This window comes from Trichechus manatus, unplaced genomic scaffold (genome assembly GCF_000243295.1).
Source record: "Trichechus manatus latirostris isolate Lorelei unplaced genomic scaffold, TriManLat1.0 scaffold00117, whole genome shotgun sequence".
NCBI lineage: Eukaryota > Metazoa > Chordata > Mammalia > Sirenia > Trichechidae > Trichechus > Trichechus manatus.
This window is the reverse complement of record NW_004444053.1, coordinates 5,250,877-5,275,209: the sequence shown is the minus strand read 5'-3', so window position 1 is coordinate 5,275,209 and position 24,333 is coordinate 5,250,877. Positions and strand designations below refer to the sequence as shown.

The 24,333-nt window shown below is 36.9% G+C and overlaps 1 protein-coding gene across 1 annotated transcript in view; it reads right to left on the bottom strand.

Annotated features, from left to right (window-relative positions):
- Positions 1 to 22,515, bottom strand: part of MROH9 (maestro heat like repeat family member 9) — a gene marked incomplete at its 5' end in the record, with an annotated part of 97,528 nt that extends 75,013 nt beyond the window's left edge. The window contains 4 exons of the mRNA XM_023738490.1: positions 11,755 to 11,890; positions 19,324 to 19,428; positions 21,788 to 21,874; positions 22,360 to 22,515. Of these exons, the coding sequence (XP_023594258.1) occupies positions 11,755 to 11,890; positions 19,324 to 19,428; positions 21,788 to 21,874; positions 22,360 to 22,515 (484 nt within the window). The remainder of the gene's footprint in view (positions 1 to 11,754; positions 11,891 to 19,323; positions 19,429 to 21,787; positions 21,875 to 22,359) is intronic.
- Positions 22,516 to 24,333: the final 1,818 nt, after the last annotated feature.

The following is a 24,333-nucleotide window of genomic DNA, read 5'->3' as shown; positions in this document are numbered from 1 at the left end:
TTCTTCATATAGTCCAGTTTCTCGGATTATTTGCACAGCATACAGATTGAATAAGTATGATGAAAGGGTACAACCCTGACACACACTTTTCCTGATTTTAAACCATGCAGTATCCCCTTGTTCTGTTCGAACAACTGTCTCTCGATCTATGTACAAGTTCCTCATGAGCACAATTTAGTGTTCTGGAATTCCCATTCTTCGTAATGTTATCCATAATTTGTTATGATTTACACAGGCAAATGCCTTTGCATAGTCAATGAAACATGGGTAAACATCTTTCTGGCATTCTTTGCTTTCAGCCAGGATCCATCTGATACCAGCAATGATATCCCTGGTTCCACATCCTCTCCTAAATCTGACTTGAACTTCTGGGAATTTCCTATTGATGTGCTGCTGCATCCACTTTCGAATGATCTTCAGCAAAATTTTACTTGCGTGTGGTATTAATGATATTCTGGATAATTTCTGCATTCAATGGTATTACCTTTCTTTGGAAAAAGCATAAATATGGATCTCTTCCAGTTGGCCGGTCAGGTAGCTGTCTTCTAAATTTCTTGGCATAGTAGAGTGAGCACCTCCAGTGCTGCATCCATTTGTTGAAACATCTCAATTGGTATTCTGTCAATTCTGGAGCATTATTTTTTGCCAATGCCTTCAGTGCATCTTAGACCTCTTCCTTAAGTACCATAAGTTCCTGATTGTATGCTACCCCCTGAAATGATTGAAAGTTGACGAATTCTTTTTGCTATGGTGATACTGTGTATTTCTTCAATCGTCTTTTGGTGCTTACTGCATCGTGTAATTTTTTCCCCATAGAATCCTTCACTATTGCAACTCGAGGCTTGAATTTTTTCTTCAGTTCTTTCAGCTTGAGAAATGCCAAGCATGTTCTTCCCTTTTGGTTTTCTAACTCCAGGTCTTTGCACATGTCATTATAATACGTTACTTTGTCTTCTCAAGCCACCCTTTGAAATCTTTTGTTCAGCTCTTTTACTTCATTATTTCTTCCTTTTGCTTTAGCTACTTGACTTTCAAGAGTAAGTTTTAGGGTCTCTTCTGACGTCCATTTTGGTCTTTTCTTTCTTGTCTTTTTATTGACCTCTTGCTTTCTTCATGTATGATGTCCTTGATATCATTCCACAACTTGTCTGGTCTTCAGTCATTAGTGTTCAATGTGTCAAATCTATTCTTGAGATGATCTCTAAATTCAGGTGGGATATACTCAAGATCATACTTTGGCTCTCATGGACTTGTTCTTGATTTTCTTCAGCTTTATCTTGAACTTGCACATGAGCAAGTCTGTTCTGCAGTTGGCCCCTGGCCTTGTTCTAACTGGTGATATTGAGCTTCTCCATCTTTCTTTCCACAGATGTAGTCGATTTGATTCCTGTGTATTCCATCTGGCAAAGTCCATGTGTATAGTGGCCATTTATGTTGTTGAAAATAGGTATTTGCCATGAAGAAGTCGTTGGTCCTGCAAAATTGTATCATTCGATCTCCAGCATCTTTTCTATCACCAAGGCCATATTTTCCAACTACCAATCCTTCTTCTTTGTTTCCAACTTTCACATTCCAATCACCAGTAATTTAAATGCAACCTGATTGCATGTTTCATCTATTTCAGATGAATATCTTCAATTTCTTCATCCTTGGCCTTAGTGATTTGTGTGTGAATTTGAATAGTCGTGTTAACTGTTCTTCCTTGTAGGCATATGGATATTATCCTATTGCTGACAACCTTGTACTTCAGGACATATCCTGAAATGTTCTTTTTGATGATGAATGCAATGCCATTCCTCTTCAAATTCTCATTTCTGGCATAGTAGGCCATATGATTGTCCAATTCAAAATGGCCAGTACCAGTCCATTTCAGCTCACTAATGCCTAGGATATCGATGTTTATGTGTTCTATTTCATTTTTGATGAGTTCCAATTTTCCTAGATTCATACTTTGTACATTCCATGTTCCAATTATTAATGGATGTTTACAGCTGTTTCTTCTCATTTTGAGTCATGCCACATCAGCAAATGAAGGTTCTGAAAGAAGGATATCATGCTTGGTAAAGTAGAGGGTCAATGAAAAAGAGGATGACCCTCAACAAGATGAATTGACACAGTGGCTGCAACAATGAGCTCAGATACAACAATGGTTATGAGGAGAGCACAGAACCGGGCAGTGTTTCATTGTGTTGTATATTGGGGTGCTATGAGTCGTAACTGACTCGACGGCACCTAACAACAACAGCAACATTCTGCTGTGTGTGTATATATATATATATATATATATATATACATATGTAAAAAACCATTCACCTGTTGGTGAACATTTGAGATTTTGTAATACTAAAAATGCTAAATATATAATATTTACTAAATACCAAAAATATTTTTTGACTATTACAAATAAAGGTGCTATGAACATTCATGTACAAGTCTTTGTATAGATATTTGCTTTCATTTCTCTTAGGTAAAATGTTGTGGAATGATTAGGTCACGTGGTAGATGTATATTTAACTTTTTAGGATACTGTCAAGTTATTTTCCAAAGTTGTTTATCATTTTACATTCATTTCAACCATGTATGCGAGTCTAGTTGGTTTACATATTGCCAACACTTGGCATGGTTGGTATTTTTAATTTTAGATATTCTAATAGGTGGTAATGGTATCTCATTGTAGTTTTATTTTACGTTTAATGACTATATATTGAACAGCTTTTGATGTTTTTTGTTACTAATGAATGTCTTCTTTGGTGAGGTGACTATTCAAATCTATTGTTATTTTTTAAATTTGGTTGTTTGTTTTCTTATCATTGAGCTTTGAGTGTTTTTTATAAATTCTGTTTATGAGTCTTTTATCAGATATGTAATTTGCAAATATTTTCTCCCAGTTTGTGGCTTACATATTCTTTTTACAGTGTCTTTCAAAGAGCAGAATATTTAATTTATTATCTTTTTAAGTTTTATTGACAATGCTTTTGGTGTTACGTCTGAGAAATCTTTGCTTAACTTCAAATCCAAAGAATTCCCCCTAGGATTTCTTCTAGAAGTTTTATAGTTGTAGGTTTTACATTTAGATCTATGATCCATTTTGAATTAACTTTTATATATGGGTGTGAGGTGTTGTCTGCGTGCACATGTGTGCATACACACAGTTTGTGTCCTTTGATGAATTTTTATTTTATTTTTTCTAAGTTGTCAAATTTATTGGCATAAAGTAGTTCATAATATTCCCTTGTTATCTTTTTAATACCCATAGAATCTCTAGTGATATCATCTCCACATTTCTGATTTTGGTAGTGTCTTCTCTCTCTCTTTCTTTTTTTTTTTTTTTTCATAATCTCAAAGAATCAGCTTTTGGCTACATTGCCTTTCTTGTATTGTTTTTTCCACTTGCTATTTCATCGTTTTCTTTTCTAAGCTTTACTATTTCCTTTCTCCTGCTTACTCACTGTTGGTTTTACTTTTGTTTTTATTGTTTCTTAAGGTAGAAGCTGAAATCATTGAGATGAGGCCTTTCCTCTATTTTAATATTGGCATATAGTGCTATGAATATCCCCTCTGAGTATTCTTTTAGCTGCATCCCACAAATTTTGTAGTTTATTTTCATTTGGTTCAAAGTACTTTGAAGTTCCTTTCTGATTTCTTTATTTGACTAATGGATAATTTAGAAATGTATTATCTACTTTCCAAATATTTGCGATTTTCCAGATACTTTCCTTTTTTTTTTTAGGAGGGACCAGTCCCTGGAGAAGGACATCATGCTTGGTAAAGCAGAGGGTCAGTGCAAAAGAGGAAGACCCTCAATGAGATGGATTGACACAGTGACTGCAACAATGGATTGACACAGTGGCTGCAACAATGAGCTCAGACACAACAATGGTTATGAGGAGAGCACAGAATTGTGAGGATGGTGTAGGACTGGGCACTGTTTTGTTCTGTTTTACATAGGGTTGCTAAGAGTCGGAAACGACTAGGCGGCACCTAATAACAACAACAGCATATACTTTTCTGTTATTGATTTGTAATTTAGCTCCATTTAGATCAGAAAATATACTTTGTGTGACTTGAATCTCTCCTAATTTTTTGATACTTGTTTTGTGGCTTAGAATATGGTCTATCTTGGTAAATGTTTCATTAACCATTGAAAAGAATATTCATTTTCCCATTATTGGGTGGCATGTTCTATAAATGTCAATTAGGACAAGTTGGTTCAAATTTTCTGTATTCTTACTTATATTCTGTGTAATCAGCATATGAATTATTGAAATAGAAGTGTTGAAATCTAGCTATAATTATGGGTTTGTCTATTTCTCCTTGAAATTCTACCAGTTGTTGCTTAATGTAGTTTTAATTTTTGTTAGAAAGTATTTTTGCTTTTAGGTGCTGTGATTGTTAAGATTGTGTGTCAACTTGGCTGGGCCATGGTTCTCAGTGGTTTGGCAGTTGTATAATGTTGTGATCACCTCTTTGTTGAAATTTGATATGTGATCACCCCTGTGATGGAATCTGCTGAGTAGTACTGGCAGGGGTGGGGACTGTGGCGGCTCACTGCCCCCTCAGCTTTCATTTCTCCACCCTCCTCTGCCTATTTTCTTCCTGCTCGCCTTGCCAGGGCTTTTGCTTCTTCCAGATCCTGCAGCTTGTTCTCCTTTGTCTGACCTTCGGTTCTTGGGACTTGGGCTAGCAGCTTACTCATGGTCTTGCCTGCCAATCTTGAGATTCATTGATCTTCACAGCCTGCACAGCACTGCTCTCCGGCCTGCTGATCTTGGGTTTGCCAGCCCCTGTGGCTACATGAATCAGAAGAATCCTCTTTCCTGCCTCAGTGACTTCGGATGTACAACCTCTAAAAACCGTGTAAGCCATTTCCTTGATATAAATCTCTCTTTATATATGTATATATATATGCTTTACTGGTTTTGCTTTTCTAGAGAACCCAAACTAAGACAGGTGCTAAAGTGTTTAGGATTGTTCTAACTTCTTAATTAATTGATCCTTTATCATTATGAAATGACAGTCTTTTTCCCTGGAAACATTGTTTGCTCTGAAATACACCTTTTTTGATATTAATATAGCCACTACAGCTTTCTTTTTGTTAGTGTTAGCGTGGTGTGTTATTTTTCAACTTTTGACTATTGTCCTATTTGTGTCTTTATATTTAATGTAAGTTTCCTGTAGGCAACGTATAGTTGAGTTATGCTTTTTACCCAATCTGACAGTCTCTGTTTTTTCACTGGGGGTATTTAGAATGCTTAACTAATGTGGTTGATTTTATTTTAAGTCTTCTTTCTTCCTATTTACTTTCTATTTTTCCCATCTATTCTTCTATTTTCCTCCCTTTTGCCCGTTTTTGGATTAAGTATTTTTAAATTCCATTTTATCTCCATTTTGGCTTATTGTATATAATTCTTTGCTATGTTATTTTAGGGGTTGCTTTAGGGTTTATAGTATATATCCTTAACTTATCACAGTCTACTTTCAAATGATATTTCAGCATTTCATGTGTAACATAAGAACCTTACATTTCATCCCTTCAAGCTTTTTGCTATTGTCATACATTTTGTTTTTACACTGTTTGCTTTAAACAGTTGATTATCATTTAAAGAGAAGTAAATAACAAGAAAGAAAATCTTAATGTTTACCTGCTAGTTATCATCTTCAGTGCTCTTCATCGCTTTATGTAGATCTAGATTTGCATTTAGCAACAGTTTTGTTCTTGAAGGATTTTCCTTTAACATTTCTTGTAGTCTAGATCTGCTGGTGATGAATTCTTTCAGCTCTTATATGTCTAAAAATGTCTTATTTCACTATTGTTTTTGAAAGATATTTTTGCTAGTTAAAGAATTCTAGGTTGACAGAGAAATCTGCTGTCACCTTTATGTTTGTTTCTTTGTATGTAATGTGGCTTTTTCCCTCTGGCTCCTTTTAAGATTTTCTCATCACTGGTTGTAGCAATTAGATTATGCAGATTTTAAGATTTTCTCTTTATCACTAGTTATAAACTATTTGATTATGATATGCCTTGATGTAGTTTTCTTTATATTTGATGTGCTTCACCGAGCTTCTTAATCAATGATTAATAGTTTTTTTTTTAATCAAATTTGGAAATTTTTCAGTCATCATTCTTAAAATATGTCTTCTTTCCTGCCTTTCTGACCTCAGGGACTCTAATTACACTTATTTTAGGTTTATGGTAGTTGTCTCAGTTCATTGAGGCTCTATTAATTTTATTCAGTCATTTTTTTCTCTGTTTAATTTTTGATAATTACTACTGTATGTCCCCAAGCTCATTAATCTTTTCTTCTGCAATGTCTAACATTCTGTTAGTCCCCACCAGAACGTTTCTCATCTCAGATATTGTAGTTTTCATCTCTAAAGGTTCAATTTGGGTCTTTTAGAATTTTTTCCATGTCTCTACTTAACATGTTCATACTTCTCTCTAATTCTTTAAATAAATGTAATGCAGTTGTAATAGTTGTTTTAATGTCTCTGTCTGCTAATTATATCATTTGTGTCATTTCTGGGTCATTTCGATTGATTTTTCTCCCCATTATGAATTGTATTTTCAAACTTCTTTGATGCCTGGGTCAGACATTAGATCTCAGACTTTGTATTAGCTTAAGTGCTAGAATTTTTACACTTCTATAAGTAGTCTTGAGGTTTGTTCTGGTAAGCAAGTAAAATATTTTGAGAGTTTGATCCTTTTAGGTCTTGCTTTTTAACCTTTAAATGCCACTAAAACAGTTAAGGGATAATTTTTTTTCTCCTAAAGAGGGAATACCTTCTCAGTATTCTATTTCATGACCGATGAGTGAGGAGGTTTTTAATTCTGCCATATAGGAACGACTATTCTCAGCCTTGTGTGAATTCAGTAGATTTCTTTTTCTAATCCTTCTGGGTGATTTTTTACCCCAGCATTAGGTAGTTTCCTCAGATGCATGTTCTGTTCAGTAGTTAGCTAAATACTTAAAGGGGACCCTCTGCACATCACTGGAGTTCTCTTTTGGTACAATTATCTCCTCTCTAGCACTCTTCCCTAGGAACTCTAGCCACCCTAGCCTTTTTGAACTCTCATTCTGTATCTTCCACTGAGGGAAACCATTGGTCTCTACCTGGGTTACCCTTCCTGTGCTGCAGCGTGGAAACTTACTGTAGGTGGTAACCTCAGGGAATTGTGGACCCCACTACATTTGTTCCCATCTCTCAAGAATCATCGTTCTTTGTTATCCAATGTCTCATGAAATATCTACATCTTCTATATATCCATAATTTGTTTTTGTTTTTAGTTGTTTCTGGTGTAAGGGTAAATCTGCTCTTTGTTATTATGTCCTGGACGGAAGCAGAAGTATCTTATAAACATTCATGAGCTTTGCTCTGGGATGTAGTTAAGTTATTTAGAAATAATTTAATGCTTGCAGGTCTTGCTTTTATGCTTTGTTAGGCAGGCGAGAACAGCATTTATTTTGATCTAGTGCTAATTTCTCCCCACCACTGAAGCAAGAATCTTTGAACATTCTGACGCCCCATTAAATTTAAGTAGGTTTAAAAATTTTTTTTATTTTGTTGTTGTTGAGAATATACACAGCAAAATATGCACCAACTGAATAGTTTCTACATGTACAATTTAGTGACATTCATTACATTCTTCAGGTTGTGCAACCATTCTCACCCTCGTTTTCTGAGTTATTCCTCCTCCATTAACATAAACTCACTACACCCTAAGTTTTGTCTCTATTCTTTTGAGCTGCTGTTTTCAGTTTGATCTCATATAGATAGATCTTGAAAGAGCACAATGCTCAAGGCAGACATTCTTTTTTAAATTTTTTTTATTGTTGTCATTTAAATGAAGTTTACATTTCAAGTTAGTCTCCCATACAAAATTTTTTACATACATTGTTATCTGACCCTAATTGCTCACCCCATTCTGCAACAGCACACTCCTTTCTGCCCCTGATTCTCCACATCCATTCAACCAGCTCCTAACCCTCTCTGCCTTCCCATCTCACCTCTGAACAGAAGCTGCCCCTTTGGTCTCTTGTCTCTACTTGAGCTAAGAGGCACACTCCTTATGAGTATCACTTTATATTCCACAGTCCAGTCCAATCCCTGTCTGAAGAGCTAGCCTCGGAAATTGTTTTAGTTCTGGGCTGATAGAGAATCCAGGGGCTATGCTTTCTGGGGTACCTCCAGTCTCAGTCAAGGCAGACATTCTTTACTAATTAAGCTAAAGTATTGTTTGGTTTTAAAAATATTTCAAGGGATATTTTTGGTTAAACGTTTAAAGATTATCTCAGGGCAATAGTTTCAGGGGTTCATCCAGCCTCCATGGCTCCAGAAAGTTCATAGTCCATGAGAATTTGAAATTCTGTTGCAAATTTCCCCCTTTTGATCAAGATTCTTCCATAGGATCTTTGATCAAAATAGTTAGTAATGGTAGCTAGGCACTGTCCAGTTCTTCTGGTCCCATGGCAAAAGAGGCAGTTTTTCATGGAGGCAATTAGCCATATATTCCAAATCCTCCTCTGATTCCTGACTTTCCTCTTCCTCTCTTACTCCAGGTGAATGTAGACCAATTGTTGTGCTTTGTATGGCTGCTTGCAAGCTTTTAAGACCCCAGGCACTATGCAACAAACTAGGAGGTAGAGCAGAAACACTAAACACGTTATTAGGTCAATTAACTGGGATTTCCCATGAAATAATGACCCTAAACCTCCACACCAAAGAACCAAATCCCATGAGGTTTTTGGTTGTACATAAGCAACTGACCTCAGCAGCTACTCTTTTTTTTTTTTGGTCATTGTTGTAAGTATACCTATCATACAACTTTTGCCAATTCAACTTCTTACAGGCATACAACTTATTGACAGCACTAGCAATAATCAGCTGTGCAACCCTACCCTTAATCAATGCAATTTAACCCCTCCCCTTTTCCCCACCCTTTCCATCACCATTAACCCCCCCCCCCTTGCACCTCTCTTCTGCCCCTGGTAACCATTAATAAACTTTGGTCTCTATACATTTGCTTTTTCTTGTCTTTTTATATAAGTGAGGTTATACAGTATGTGTCCTTTTGTGACTGACTTATTTTACTCAGCATGTTATCTTCAAGCTCAATCCCTATTGTAGCATGTATCAAGACTTCATTTCTTCTAATGGCTGGGTAGTATTCCACTGTATGTATGTACCACATCTTGTTTATCCATTCTTCTGCTGATGGGTATTTAGGTTGTTTATACCTTTTGGCTATTGTGAATAGTGCTGCAATGAATGCTGGTGTACAAGTCTCTGATTGAGTCTCTGCTTCGTCTTTTGGTTATATACCTAGGAATGGAACTGCTGGGACATCTGGTAGTTTTATACTTAGTTTTTTTAGTAACCATCATACTGTTTTCCACAGTGGCTGTAGTATTTTTCATTCCCATCAGCAATGGATAAGAGTTCCAATTTCCCCATATCCTCACCAACATTTGTTACTTTCTGGTTTTTTTTATTTTAGTTATCCTAAGTGGGAGTGAAATGATATCTCATAGTGGTTTTGATTTGCATCTCTCTGGTGGTTAATGATGTTGAGTATCATTTCATGTGTTTGGTGGCCATGAATCGCCTCTTCAGTGAAATGTTTATTCAAGTCTTTTTCCCGTTTGATGATTGTGTTGTCTTTTTGTTGTTAAATTGTTGAAGTTTTATATATATTTTGCTTATTAGATTCTTATCAGATATATAGTTTCTGAAGATATTCTCCCCGCTATTTGTGCTTTTGTTATTAAATTAGCTAGGCCAGAGAGCATTGCCTCACATTTTCTTCTAAGAATTTTATGGTTTTAGTTTGCACCTTTAGGTCTTTAATCCATTTAAAATTTGTTTTTGTATATGATCTGAAGCATGTATCCTGTTTCATTTTTCTGCATGTGGAAATCCAGTTTTCCCACCAACATTTATTGAAGAGATTCTTCTTTCCCCTTTGAATAGACTTAGCACCCTTGTCAAAAGTCAGTTGGCCGTAGATGTATGGTTTTATTTCTGACTGTCAATTCTAGTCCCTTGGTCTATGTGTCTATTGCTATACCAGTACCAGGCTGTTTTGATTACTGTAGCTGTATAGTATGTTTTAAAATCAGGAAGTGTGAGTCCTTCTACTTTGTTCTTTCCTTTCAACCTTGCTTTAGCTATTCAAGGCCTCTTGCCATTCCATATGAAGTCATTCTTAATATACTGTTATAATTCTCTTTACTTCTGTCTGGTCAGTTGTAATGTCCCCTCTTTCATTTCTTATTTTTATTATTTGCATCTTTGCTCTTTTTTTCTTTGTCAGTCTAGCTAAAGTATTTAATTTTATTGTTCTTTTCAAAGAACCAACTTCTAGTTTTATTGATTCTCTGTATTGTTTTTCTGTTTTTGATTTTATTTATTTATGCTCTGATCTTTGTTATTTCTTTCCTCTGGTAGGTTTAGGCTTAGTTTGCTCTTCTCTTTCTAGTTCCTGGTGTTGTTGAGGTAGGCTGTAGATTTAAGATCTTTCTTCTTTTTTCATGTAGACATTTATTGTTACAAATTTCCCTCAGAGTGCTGCCTTTGCTGCATCCCGTAAGTTTTGGTATCCTGTGCTTTCATTTTCATTTGACTGTAAGAAATTTGTGATTTCTCTTTTGATTTCTTCCTTGGCCCATTGGTGGTTTAACAGTGTGTTGTTTAATTTCCATATGTTTGTGTATTTTTCAGTTTCTTTTTTTTTCCTATTACTGATTTCTAGCTTCATTCCATTGTGGTCAGAGAAAATACTTTGTATGATTTCAGTCTTTTTAAACTTATCAAGACTTGCTTTGTGACCTAACATGCACAAAGCAAGTCTATCCTGGAGAATGATCCATGTGCACTGGAGTAGAATGTAATTGTGCTGTTGGGTGCAGTATTCTATGTATGTCTGTTAAGTCTAGTTGGTTTATAGTGTCATTCAGGTCCTCTGTTTCCTTGTTGATCTTCTTTCTAGATGTTCTGTCAAATTTAAGTAGGTTGTAAGGGAAGAAGATATTAATAACCTTTCTATTTGCCCACAAAATAATGGGATAATCCATGATAATATTAGTCCATGTTGATAACTGGAAAATTGGGTCATCCTCTAAATATTTTGCACTCCTTTCAAATTCTGGTAATTTATTTTCAGGTTTTTGATGACTTCAAAGGCAAACTTTCATATCTGTAGTGGATAACCACAAATTCTATAACATCGTGGGTCTTTCTCTAAAATTTGGGGTATAATTCCTTTTATGCCTCGCTTTCTTCAGGTATGCATATCTGACCTGGGAGAAGTATGAATGTGTTGAGGGAGTTCCATTCTTTTCCATTTCCTCTGAGGGTTGCACATGCCCTAAAGCTTAATTGAGAAGTTGAGAGTCACTGAATAAAATTTTTAAAGGGGAAAAAAATGCATCTTTTTAAAGTCTATTGGTAAACTTTCTCCTTCCCCTCCTTCCCTGCCGCCAGCATCACCCAGCATTCCTGTCCCCATTACCAATGCACAACACTGATCTAAGCACAGGACTTTACAGATCTTGAAGAACCAATTTACCAAGCACAACATACTATTACTGGAATTTCTTGACAATTCTAAAAAGATTAAAAAACACATTTCAGAAAGTGAAGCTATGGACCTTGGGCAAAATTTAGAAATTCACAGACATAGAGCTTTCTTGGGATCTACAAGTAATTAGTGACAGGTTCTTAGTAACACCTAGAAAAGTGATGAGCCATTCTTACCATTCTGACATTTTGCAATACAGAGGAGGTGATACATTCCCAAGGATGCTTGTTGTGTGATTACAAGATCAGAATGAGAACACAAAAGAGACAGCTCTGCTGCCAGGTCACCCAAACATGGAGCATCCACACTTGTCTAAAGGAGAAACAAAGGAAAAAAACGCATTTGCTATGTGCAGTCAACATTAAATGTCTGCATTTGCTCTTCTCATATATTGAACTATGATTAGAGGGTGAGTTTCAGAATTTGAAAAATCTCTGTTTGTATCTTGACTCTGTTGCTAAGCCTCAATTTCCTCATTTGTGAGATGAAGATAACAAATCTTTTAACAGTTTTTGTGGGGATTAATAGAGTAACATTTATGACGAGATAGTTCCTTGCAAAGAGCTTGGAACTAGTAGTGGCTCAATTAATGTTCATTTCTACTCTATAAAGCAGACAACAAATTGCAGGTAGCAAATTTCCAGGGTACAAGGGAGGCGGTGGGTGAATGTCCAAAAACTTGTATGTTCTCTTCACATATAAAACAGTTCAGATGACTCTGTTTAAGTTACTGGAAAATGCCACTTTTCCTCCTAGAATATTCTGACTTGCCCCAGGGTCGTTGATTTTTTCACACTAAGAACATTTATTTCTGATGTCAAAGCTACTATTACAACATTTATATATTTTTTTCCTACACCTTTCTGAATACATAGGTTGCTCAAATATTTAGATTCTCATCTTGACTGACTTGTTTGGCCAGATCAAATATGAATAAAGAAGGAAGTAGAGATATTAGAGAAGAGAGGAGAGGTGGAAGAGACATTTTGTTTTTATGAAAAAATTTTCCCAATTTTTTACCAGTTTTGTGGAGGTTATTTTTAAACAAAAAAGGGCTTTGCCCACATAAGTTCAGCAAACTGGTAGCTTGGTCTGTAGGATCTCCTTGTCTCTAAGATAAGTGATTATTTCTCCTAGATCAATGCTTTGATACTTAGAGCAACTGTTGGTGGTAAAAGTTTGAGGCCATCTGAAACCTCCAGGAGGATCCCAAAGCCAGCTTTTTTCTACCTCCTCCATTGCTCCCTACACTTGCCCCCCATGATTTTTGACCAACCAACTTCTCTCTCTCTGTCTTTGTCTCTCTCTCTCTCTCTCACACACACACACTCACTCACTCCTAAAGAAGAACTATGAAGTGACCTGCATCATGGCCAAGGGCATAACTGAATTGGGATTCTGGGAGTGATGGTGTCAGTAGGAGAAGGCAAGATAATAAATGTCCTGCTTCTGTGGGTGTTCTCCTTGGATTCTTCCCACTCAGACTCTTGTGTGGAGTCTTACTGGAGTAAGACTGCTGGAGCTTCCCCTCTAAGGCCTATGACTTACGAGAATCTAGGAGCAGACTGTTGTGGCTGCCCTAAGGAGAAATGCTCTCTCCCTCATGTTCTTTTCTTTTGATTTTTAGTTAGTTAGTTTGTTTGTTTCCAATTGATGGCAAGGCCTTAAGGACCATCATCACACTATGGGCTGAAGGAAAAAGGATGAGAAATTGTGTTTCCCTGTTGGGCATGATGGAGGAGGAATACCTCCCACAGCTTAGCTCGCTGAAGCTGGGGACCATTTATAGGGTATAGGTCCTAAAGTCTTATTGTTTTACAATATTTGCCAGATTATCCCTTCTCAGGAACTTATGGATGTATAATCCTTAGCAGATGTTTTTGTGACTGGAGCTGCCAGCAGTTTCTTCTATTCTGTTTGGCAGAGACGGTTTGTCTAGGTGTGTGTAGATGAGGCCATGTCTAGATTGCATTTCTACTTTTTTACATCCACTAAAAGCATGTTTGAGGAGGGCAGGGTATGACTAGATTAGGCCAAGAGAGGAGTAGGACACGTGAACCCAGGAGCACACTGATTATGCCCTGCACAGTCTCCGCTGAAGCATGCCAATCACGGTCACACCTCCTCAAACACCAGGCTTTGAGAACTTTCAATGCAATATGGCCCCGCTTTTAGAGAAAATCTATCCAAATCATTCCTGCGAAGAAGGAAAGAATTAAGAACTGGAGAATAGTAGTTTCTCAGTATTCACTTCTAACTCTGAGTACTCCTGCCGAGTTTTTTGGCCTTTTCTTACTGGATCCCTTATTCTTTGTAGATCTGGCCTCTCCAGTTCTTTATCTTAACAATTATGATAGTTTTATGTGCTAAATTCTAGAAGCAAACACTTCTAAGTTTTTAGCTGCTTCTCCAGAAGTCACTTCTGTATCTCTAAACAAAGTGCTTTGACTTCTGTTTTTGACATCAGTTTGAGACATTCCTTATCTATTCCTGCTATGATAAGGTAGGGTTTGACTTACACTCCTCCACTTTGCCATAATCCTCTCAATATAGTTTTATTACTATTTTTAGTTCTTCTACTTTCGTGTTTTAAAAATACAGTAAAACTTTCATTTCTTGTTTCATAAAATGGGGACATTTGGTTGAGTCTCCACTTTATTAGGTAGATAGTTTTGACTCTTTTATTTATCTCAAACTACCTCTGTTACTTCTACTCCCCTACTTTTGTTCCCTGCCCTTCCTTTTTTGCATTGAAAAATTCTGGTAGAACACTTACAACATAAAATTTACCATTTTAGGCACTTTAAAGTGTGCCATTTAGTGGCACTAACTACATTCACAATGTGCAACCATCACTACTACCTAGTTCCAGAAGTTTTTCATCACCTCTAATGGAAACCTGTACTCATTAAGCAGTCACTCCCCATCTGCCTCCTCCTCCCAGCCCTTTGAGACCACAATCCTACATTCTGTTTGTATTTGCCTATTCTGGATGTTTCATGTAAATGGAATCATACAGTAGGTAGCTTTTTGTGTCTGGCTTCTTTCACTTGGTATAATATTCTCCAAGTTCATCCACATTGTAGGATGCATCTGTAATTCACTCCTTGTTATGACTGAGTAAACTGCATATATGTATCACATTTTGTTTATCCATTCATCTTTTGATGGACATTTGGTTGTTTCCACTTTTGGGCTATTGTGAATAGTGCTGCTATGAACATTCATGCACAAGTTTTTGTTTGAATACTTATTTTCAATTCTTTTGGGTATATACCTAGGAGTGGAATTGCTGGGTCATATGCTAATCCTAGAAGCCCTGGTGGCATGAAGATTAAGCGCTCACTGCTAACTGAAAGGTTAGCAGTTCAAACCCACCCAGCTGCTCTGTGGGAGAGAGACCTAGTGATTTGCTCCAGTAAGGAGTACAGCCTAGAAAAACCTATGGGGCAGTTCTATCCTGTTACATGGGATCGCTGAGTGGAAAACTGCCTCAGCGACACCCAAAAATAACAACATGCTAATTCTATGTTTAACTTGTTGAGGAACCACCAAACTGTGGCCTGGACTTTTATTTTTGTATTGTTGCATTCATAGCATTTACATTGTTTTTAGTAGCTGTCAAGCTTTTTTTAATGCTTGGTTTATAGATTGATCTTAAAAGGTGAAAATCATTAGTGTTCTCAAAATTATGACTAAGTAAAATTGCTCAATGCATAGACCATGCTCACTTTAATTATATTCCCTTTTGGCATTATAAATATGTTTTCTCTACTCTTTCTAATAAGTTTTCATCAGTATCCTGAATTATTTCTCTATTTTTTGATAGTCATTTTTCCCCCTCTTTATTTACTTTGGTCTGTCTCTTTATTTTGGACAATATTCTCAAATATCTGGAAGATCTTGGCTTCTATTCACATTTAAGAATGCAATACCACTTACTTGACAGGGTTTTATATGTGGACAAAGTTTGGCAACTGGTGGACCTTGCTTTATGGTAGTTAGGTGGGGAGGCTGCTATCACATTGCAGTATGCCTAAACAACAGAATGCAAGAGTCTTTTCTCAGGGAGCTTACAACTGTTTTGAGGAAAGAAATGCTTATATTTTGCCTGCCAGTGGACACTGTCTCAATGGAATATAGTGTGTGTATGAAGAGAGATGTGAGGCGACACTGGAATATAGTGTGTGTGAGGGGGGATGGGAGGTAACATAGATTCTTCTACATAAACTTTCAATTGAACCTTTCAATTAATGCATATGCTTTCAGCCTTCTTTGACTCCCACCCTCCATCATTACTTGGGTTTTCACAGCTCCAGCTCTGCCAGGGTTCTGAAGGGCAATTTGCCTCCCGTTTCAGCTGTCCCCTACCCTAATGTTCATATGCTCCTGCCATTCAGGCTTTATCAGTTACTGTTTTCTTTCTGGAGTTCTTGGATTGTGCAAATAGCTAAAATGTTTGGCTGCTAACTGAAAGGTCGGAGGCTCTAGTCCACCCAGAGGGGCCTCAGAAGAAATACCTGAAGATCTATTCTGAAAAATCGGCCATTGAAAACCCTGTGGAGCACAGTTCTATTCTGATACGCATGGATCACCATGAATTAGTGTCAATGGATAGCAACTGGCTACTGGTGGTTTTCTATCTATTCTATCTTCCAGACATCTCTACCCATTGCTGTTGAGTTGATTCCGACTCATAGCAACCCTATGGGATGGAGTAGAACTGCTCCATAGGGATTCCAAGGAACAGCTGGTGGGTATCTCTAACCCATTAAAAACTCTTCACTAATTTTACTTGTTGCTGTGGACTTATACCTTTAACACATTTCATTGCTATCATTCTGTGAGGACTCTGGAGGGACATGAGGTAAATACAGGTGGGCAGACTACTAGATTTGACTGAAAATCCTCCACCCATCTTTTAAGTTCTCATGTGCCAAAGAATGAACCTAGGAATAATATCTTTCTGTTAATGCTATAAAATGACATAGTTAGCTCACATTTCTTTGTTGAAAATTCAGCAGTTTAATTAAAGGGACAAGTATTCTCTGAATGTAAGAGTTTTTCCACCCTGATGGTCATATGGGTCATGTAAGGAGAATTAACACTCAAAAATGTTTCTGACAGAATACAAATGATAGGATTTTTAATAGGACAAGGGTATCTGAGACTCTGGAAGACCTAGACTATTAATGAAGAAGAATGTCTTTATCCAGAGTATGGATAGTAATGGAGAATAAAATAGTCATATTTACTTAGAGAAGGACATAGTAAATCTTCATTGATTATCCACGATGTGTCAGGTACAGACATACACATGCCCAGCCATTGGGAAGCTCAACTTTATGATAGAATTTATTAACAAAGTTCATTTTTTGATTATTTAATTTTATAAATTTGGCCTCACATTAATTTCACCGACGTAAACATCTTTATACATTATTTTAAAGAAAAAGTTAATTTATAAAGTTTTATGCTATGACGAGCTGGTTGACTTTAGCACTTAGTGTCAATGTTCTGAAAAATGTGGATGTGCTTCCACCTGGTGGCATTTAGTGAACAGTGCAGAACATGAATAGGTTACCTCGCACTTGGTTGCTCAAATAAATTTCAGTAGTAGCTAGGTACCCCCAATTAACAGCTTATAAGAGCCTTCTGTTGCACATGTGAATTTACATATTTATTCTTTTACAGTTGAGGGGTGGGCTGTGTGCAGGGGAGAATGATTTTTGCTACAGTAATGGAAAGAGAGAAAAGAAAAAGGTGAAGGAGGAGGAGAAATACAAAAATGTCTTCCTACTACCTGCGCGCACCTCACTAGAATATATATATTCAAATGCAGAGAGAAGCGTATGAATAGCCCTAGTCAGACAGCACCAAACACTTGCTAAGTGTGTCATATGTGTTAGATACTGTGCAGACAACAGTATGGAGCGGTGAACTACACTTAATCTCAAGCCTCACTTACAAAATTTTCTGTGATGAATCTTTTAAACACTTGAATGGACAATCCAAGCCATTTTTAGAAGTAGAGGGAGACTGCCTTTCCAGGTCAGAGAATCAGAACATTTAAACAAGTCACATGGTCGCTCTTTTGGATACTGAAATAGGGATCAGCATGCTTTAAAGAACACCATGAACTGTATTTCATCACGTAAGTAAAGTATACTTGCTTTCCAAACCTGATTTTAAACAAAATAGTAAAAAATGAGGTGTGTTATAAGGCTGATCAAGAAGTCGCAATGGTTAAAAGCTCAGCTGCTAACTGAAAGGTCCAGCGGTTCAAATCCACCCAGCAGTTCTATGGGAGAAAAGACCCAGTGATCTGCTGCTGTAAAGGTTACAGACTAGAAAACCCTATAGGACAGTTCTACTATGTCCTATAGGGTCGCTATGAGTCAGAATCAACTTGAGGGCACACAACAACAACAGGCAGATCTAGGCTTTTTGTCTCAGTATGTCTGGGAACTGTTAATACAAGGAGTAGGAAATGGATACAGTAAGGTAGCATCCCAGATGCATGTTTCTGACCCCTTTATTCTAAGCTCCTGCAGAAAGGACTCAAGAAATCAGACAATCAATGAATGGGGTTTGTTTGAAAGGCACCAAGAAGGATGAGTTAAGAAGTAAAGGCTGAATGTACAGTATCCACAAGAGAGAGAGTTGTTCATAATTGTATGAGGTTTATGAGCAGGCAGGCAATAATGTCATTCAAAGTACAGTAAACCTCAGTAAATATTGGCAATTGTGAGGTATCTATTTGTTTTCCATCTGAAAATCAACAATTAAAAAGTCTGGTAATATCTAGTGTTTGTGAAGGTGTGGGAAAATGAACATTTTAATAGTCACATGAATGAAAATTGGAGGAAAATTCTACATTCCTAAACTTTAAGCTGTTCATACTTTTTGATCTGACCATTATCTTTCTAAGCATTTTTTAAGAATGTACGCACATGCTTGCACAAGGATGCCCATTTTTGTACTGTTTGAAGTAGAAAAAAGCTAAACTACACCACAATGTCCATCAACTGAAGAGTTGTTAAATAGATTGTAATACCTAAAAACTATGGAGTATATGCTATGGTTAAACTAGTAAAATAAATCTATATATATTGACATGAAAATATCAGTAAGAGATATTGTTCAATTAAAAAAACAAATTGAAGAACTATGTAGAAATATGACGTAACTTAGTAAAGAAAAACTAAATAAAATGATCTATGTCCCACTGTGGGTATGTTTGTGTGGGTGTGCACATAGAAAGAGGTCTGCAGGACACACACATCACACTGACATGGCTAGGGAGGGGACTGAGGCAACAAAGACAGTAAAGACAGATGACTGCTCTATCTCTAGCATGTTTTACAATGAAAGTATTGATGAATTACGTAACTATAAAATAAATACATAATACTTTAAAAGTATGTTTTAGGAATGATGGAAGAATTTATACAATTACAAATACCGCTAAGTATGGTCCATAAAGGAGAATCCATAGAGTTGGTGAAAGCCCAGCTTTGACACACTCATGCTGTTTGTGCAAAGCACAATGTGTCTTAATCAATTGTTTGAGAAACACTTCTGTGACTGACATAAAATCATGTAGGATACTGACTCCTTTCCTGATACCCCAACCTACCAGCACAATAATACCAAGCAGGCATCTAGCACTCACAAGACCCAAGACTTGGAAAGCAACAAGACAAAATCAGAGTCAGGTGGCATGACTTCACTCTGTAACTTACATATGACTTGACTTTCCGCGATGCAAAGCTTAGCACTCTGCTTATGATCACCATGACTCTTTCCTGTAGGTATGAACTGTCTTTACTCATCCACACGGCCATGTCCTGTGAAAGATACAAGAGTTATCCTAGAACCATGGTATTTCTATTTTCCAAAGTCTGCTCCTTCTAGTCTCCAATTTCATTAATTCAGAGGTCTCTATGTTCTCAGACACATTCCCGATTATACCACACCTAACCTACTTTTATGTCCAAAATATGGGCAACAAGTATACTGCCTTGTTTACTGAATCTATGCCTGGCTTTTATTTAATTTAATTACACTCAACAAATATTTACTAATTTTCATTATGACAGTTACTTTGTCAGGTATCATAAAAAAGTTTAGCAGGGACTGTGGTATGATTATCAGCAGCTTCTTTTTCTTTCAAAATACATACTATTTTTTTTAATCACAGACTCTGATTTTCAGCTTTAAAATAGAATTGAAGTATTATGAGTCTAAAAATTCATCTTACCCTAAAATTTTCTTTGCAAATTCAGCACTCAGAAATTTTCCTGCTCAAAGGGAGAATGAAGAAGACAAGATACAAGGGAAAGATTCGTCCAAAGGACTAATGGACCACAACTACCATGGCCTCCACCAGACTCAGTCCAGTACAACTAGACAATGCCCAGCTACCACCACTGACTGCTCTGACAGGGATCACAACAGAGGGTCACAGACAGAGCTGGAGAGAAATAGAACAAAATTCTAACTCACAAAAAGAGACCAGACTTACTGGCCTGACAGAGAATGGAGAAACCCCGAGGAGATGGCCCCTGGACACCCTTTTAGCTCAGTAATGAGGTCACTCCCGAGATGCAACCTTCAGCCAAAGATTAGACAGCCCCATAAAACAAAATGAGACTAATGGGGCACAACAGTCCGGGGACAAGGACTAGAAGGCAGGAGGGGACAGGAAAGCTGGTAATGGAACCCAAGGTTGAGGAGGGACAGTGTTGATATGTCATGGGATTGTTAACCATTATCATAAAACAATATGTTTAGTAACTGTTTAATAAGAAACTGTTTCTTCTGTAAACCTCCATCTAATGTACAATTTTTTTTAAAAAAAGAAATTTTCCTGCTTATGATTGTAGGACACATTATTGGAGGCAGTTCAGTTAGAAAGTTCTTGCTAGTTTTGATTCAAAACTGTCTTGCTGTAATTTTTATTTATTTGTTCTAAACCCTCAGTTGCAGGGACATATTTACAACATTGGGAAGGGAAGAAGATTGCACACGCCTCTTGTGCCAACCACTACTAGCAGACATCTTAAGGATACCTGTTGGAGTCTGTTGGAGTCCATAGTATTTATGCCAATGGTTGGCCAAATAACCTTTTTTCCTTGGACTTGCTCCCATCCCAGAAAACTGTCCTGAATCCCCTTCCTTAGGGCAGAAGAGTCTCTAAATCTCAGAGGGGTCAGCCCCTGCACCTTCCAAGACCGAGGCTCCAGCTCTATTTGAGGATCAGGAGAGTTTTTAGCGAGGGTAGGTAGAAGAACAAAGTGGTTAAGTAACAGGCTCCTAAGTTAGAGTGGCTCCTCCACTCATTAGCGTGGACATATCATTGATCCTCTCTCACTTCCATTTCCTGATCTGCAAAATGGGAGCAATTATAATAATTTTCTTAAAGGGTTATCTTAAGGGTGAAATAAGATAGCCCACGTATGAACTATTTAGCTTAGTGGCTGACATGGAGTAAATGCTCAATAAATGGGAGCTATTGATAGCTGCAAGGAGTGCTGAAAAATAAATGGGTGAGGGGAGTGGGATAATGAAAACCACTTTAAAAAATTACGAGGAAAAAATTAGAAAATGCCAAAACACTAAGAAAAAACCAAACCTGTTGCTGTTTAGTCGATTCTGACTTTTGGTGACCCCATGTGTTACAGAGTAGAACTGCTTCATAGCAGTTCTTGGCTGTAGTCTTTACAGAAGCAGATTGCCAGGTCTTTATTCCACAGCACCCTTGGGTGGGTTTGGGTTAGCAGCCAATAGCACACCACTTACACCACCCAGGGACCTTGCACAAAAAACACTTGGCTCAAATTAGGCACACATTAGTATAATACACAGTAAAACCTTCAAAAGCCAAGACCTGTGTAAGGTGGAAACCTGTTAGAGAAGGAAAACCTAAATATTTTCCACTAATAGAGAGGATAGAAAAGTGGTAAGACTGCACCCTGTCAAAGGCAGAAAACTTGCAAGACTCAGAAAAACAAGGCAATCCTGTCAAGTTCGGCTCTCACAGGTTTCACTGAATTCTGTTTTCCTTCACCTTCTTTCTTGCCTTCATATATGCGAGTCCTGCTTCTTTCACTTGGATATATTTTATGATTTGCATAACTCATGGGCCAGAGTGCTTCCATGGATACTCCTGAAAAGTTATGCCTGTTCTCAAACTATCTACTTTACCTTTAAGATTTGTAGTTTATAGAAGTCTTTAGACACCAAAATCAGTAGAGTGTCCTCAAATACGTTTAAAACGTTTTGGTATAAAACCTGAAAAATAATTTAAAAAAAAAAACAAAATAGTTACGCAATCAGCCAGTCACACAAATTTGATAAAATTTTACTGAATGTATATTGTTTTGCATCCTGGTGTCCTAAATTCTCCCCATAAACTGAAAGCAAGAAAGAAGAGGGGTAGCTATGCTAATGAGACCTCACCCAGTACCATTTGCCATGAATTGCTTCTCCAGCTTATCGGGCAAGGGCATTGCGCAGCAATACTGAGAATTAAGAGACTACAATATTGCTGACGTTACTATAGGATTCTTCCTACTTCCACCTTTCTCTGCTCCTTTTTTTTTTTTTTTTTTTTGCAGCACTTGCTAGTAAATTCCACTTATTATATGTAAGAAACGTGAAGGCGAAGGACAACAAAGATTATTACCTGCTGAGAGAAACTCCTTAGTACGAGGTAGGGAGGTATTGCTGTGGTATGTAACAATTCCTCATCATGATTAAAGGAAGAAGCATCTTACCTCCAGATCCTCCTGGTTGTTACTGCTGTTATTTACTTCTTTTACTTCATCAAGACTTGGCATGGCAATTAACAGTTTAAAGGATGACTCTACTTGTGTCAATTGAAATTCAAATTGCAGAAGGGGATCCACAAAGCTGACAAGAAAAGCATGTAATTATTTAATTGATAAGAAACAAATGTAACTTAACCTTAGTGACTTTTTCTTAGTGATTAAAAAACAAACAAATTAGTTTTGGTTGAGTCGACTCTGACTCATGGCAACTCCATGAGTGTCAGAGTAGAACTGTGCTCCACAGAGTTCTTAATGGCTGTGACCTTTCGGAGGTAGACTGCCATCCATTTCTTCTGAGGCACATCTGAGTGGATTTAACTCATCATCCTTTTGGTTAGCAGCCAAGTGAACTCATTTTATTAGTGGTAGAGAGTAATAGAAAATGAAGTCTAGCTTTTGCCTTTATATGGTACATGGATCTTAAAAATTCTCTTCAAAAGGACAACGGTGTTTTAAATATAAAGGATTTCAGGGATTTTTTTTTTGAAATCAGCATGTATTTATTTCTCCATAGGCATACTATTGCAAAGGGTGGTTACTTTCCCAGCCAAGCCCACAAAAGCAATGCTAAGATATCAGCAATTGAATTATATTACTGCCACTTTTTCTCTAATCTGTGACATTAAATTTCTAGCATTTTAGTATCTCTTATATTGGAAGATATCTTTAAATTGGTGGCAAAAGAACCTTCCCATCAGCCTCTAGATAGTGAAGGTGTGCCACAGTTGTTATTCCTTGGCATGTGTAATCTGAATGGGATCTCTTGGTAACCATCAAATTTTCAAATCTCAGAGAGATTGATTTGATTTATTAATGGACTGTAGTGGATTCACCATGAATTGGAATCAACTGGACAGCAACTAATAACAGCAACAACAATGGATTGTCTTCAGAATCTGAACAGATAGCTATCAAAAGCTTCCAGAAGAACTCCAGTAGAAGGTATTTAACTTCTATGGGTATATGTTTCAGTTTAGGAAATTGCAAAATTAAGTTTCGATGAAACAGGAAGTAATGTCTTTCCAAATACATTGAGATCATATCATCAATTCTAAAGATGCTAGAATCATCAAGGTCATGAAGAATGATTAGGAAAGTAGCATGTCACACTGAAGACATGCGAACTACTGACAGTCAAAGAATCTTCAAAATTTAAAGGTGAAGAAGGCTGAGAGTAAGATTTTACATGTGATACTAAAGAAAAAATTTCCATGTAAATCTGTGGGTAAACATGGCCAATATTAATATGACACAAAGTAAAATTCAAATGAAAAAGTGTTAAGTGGGATATAGATGCTCATTATAATATAATCAAAGGCATAGTTAATAATAAACACATAATATGGACTCCCTCAAATCACATAGAAACAAAATTGTAAAGTAAAATTATTAAAGGTAACCAGATGACTTTCTAGTAGAAGAAAAGGCACTAGAACTACCTGATAGGGTATTTGAATCTCTAATATTCAGAGCTATCCAAGACTTGAAGCAAAAAGCAGACACAAATGAGGAAAAAATAGACAAATTCATGGAAAAAGCAGACAAATTCATGGACGTTACAGACATAAAAAAGGAAGAATTCAGGAAAATAATGCAGGAACAAAATGCTAAAATAAATTCACAACTATAAATCATAGAAAAACAACAATTAGAAATTCAAAATATAAACAACAAGATTTCAGAAATGGACAGTGTCATAGAAGCTCTGAGGAGCAGATTAGAAATGGTGGAAGACAGGATCAGCAAACACTTGGAGACAACTCTGTTTGAGGAAACATCAGAAAGAAGAATAAAGAGAAATGAAGAGACCCTGGGAATTACGTGGGATACAATCAAAAGAAAAATTTGCCAGTGAACAAAATTCCAGAACAGGAGGAGAAAACAGAATACACAGAGAGGATCATTGAAGAACTGCTGACA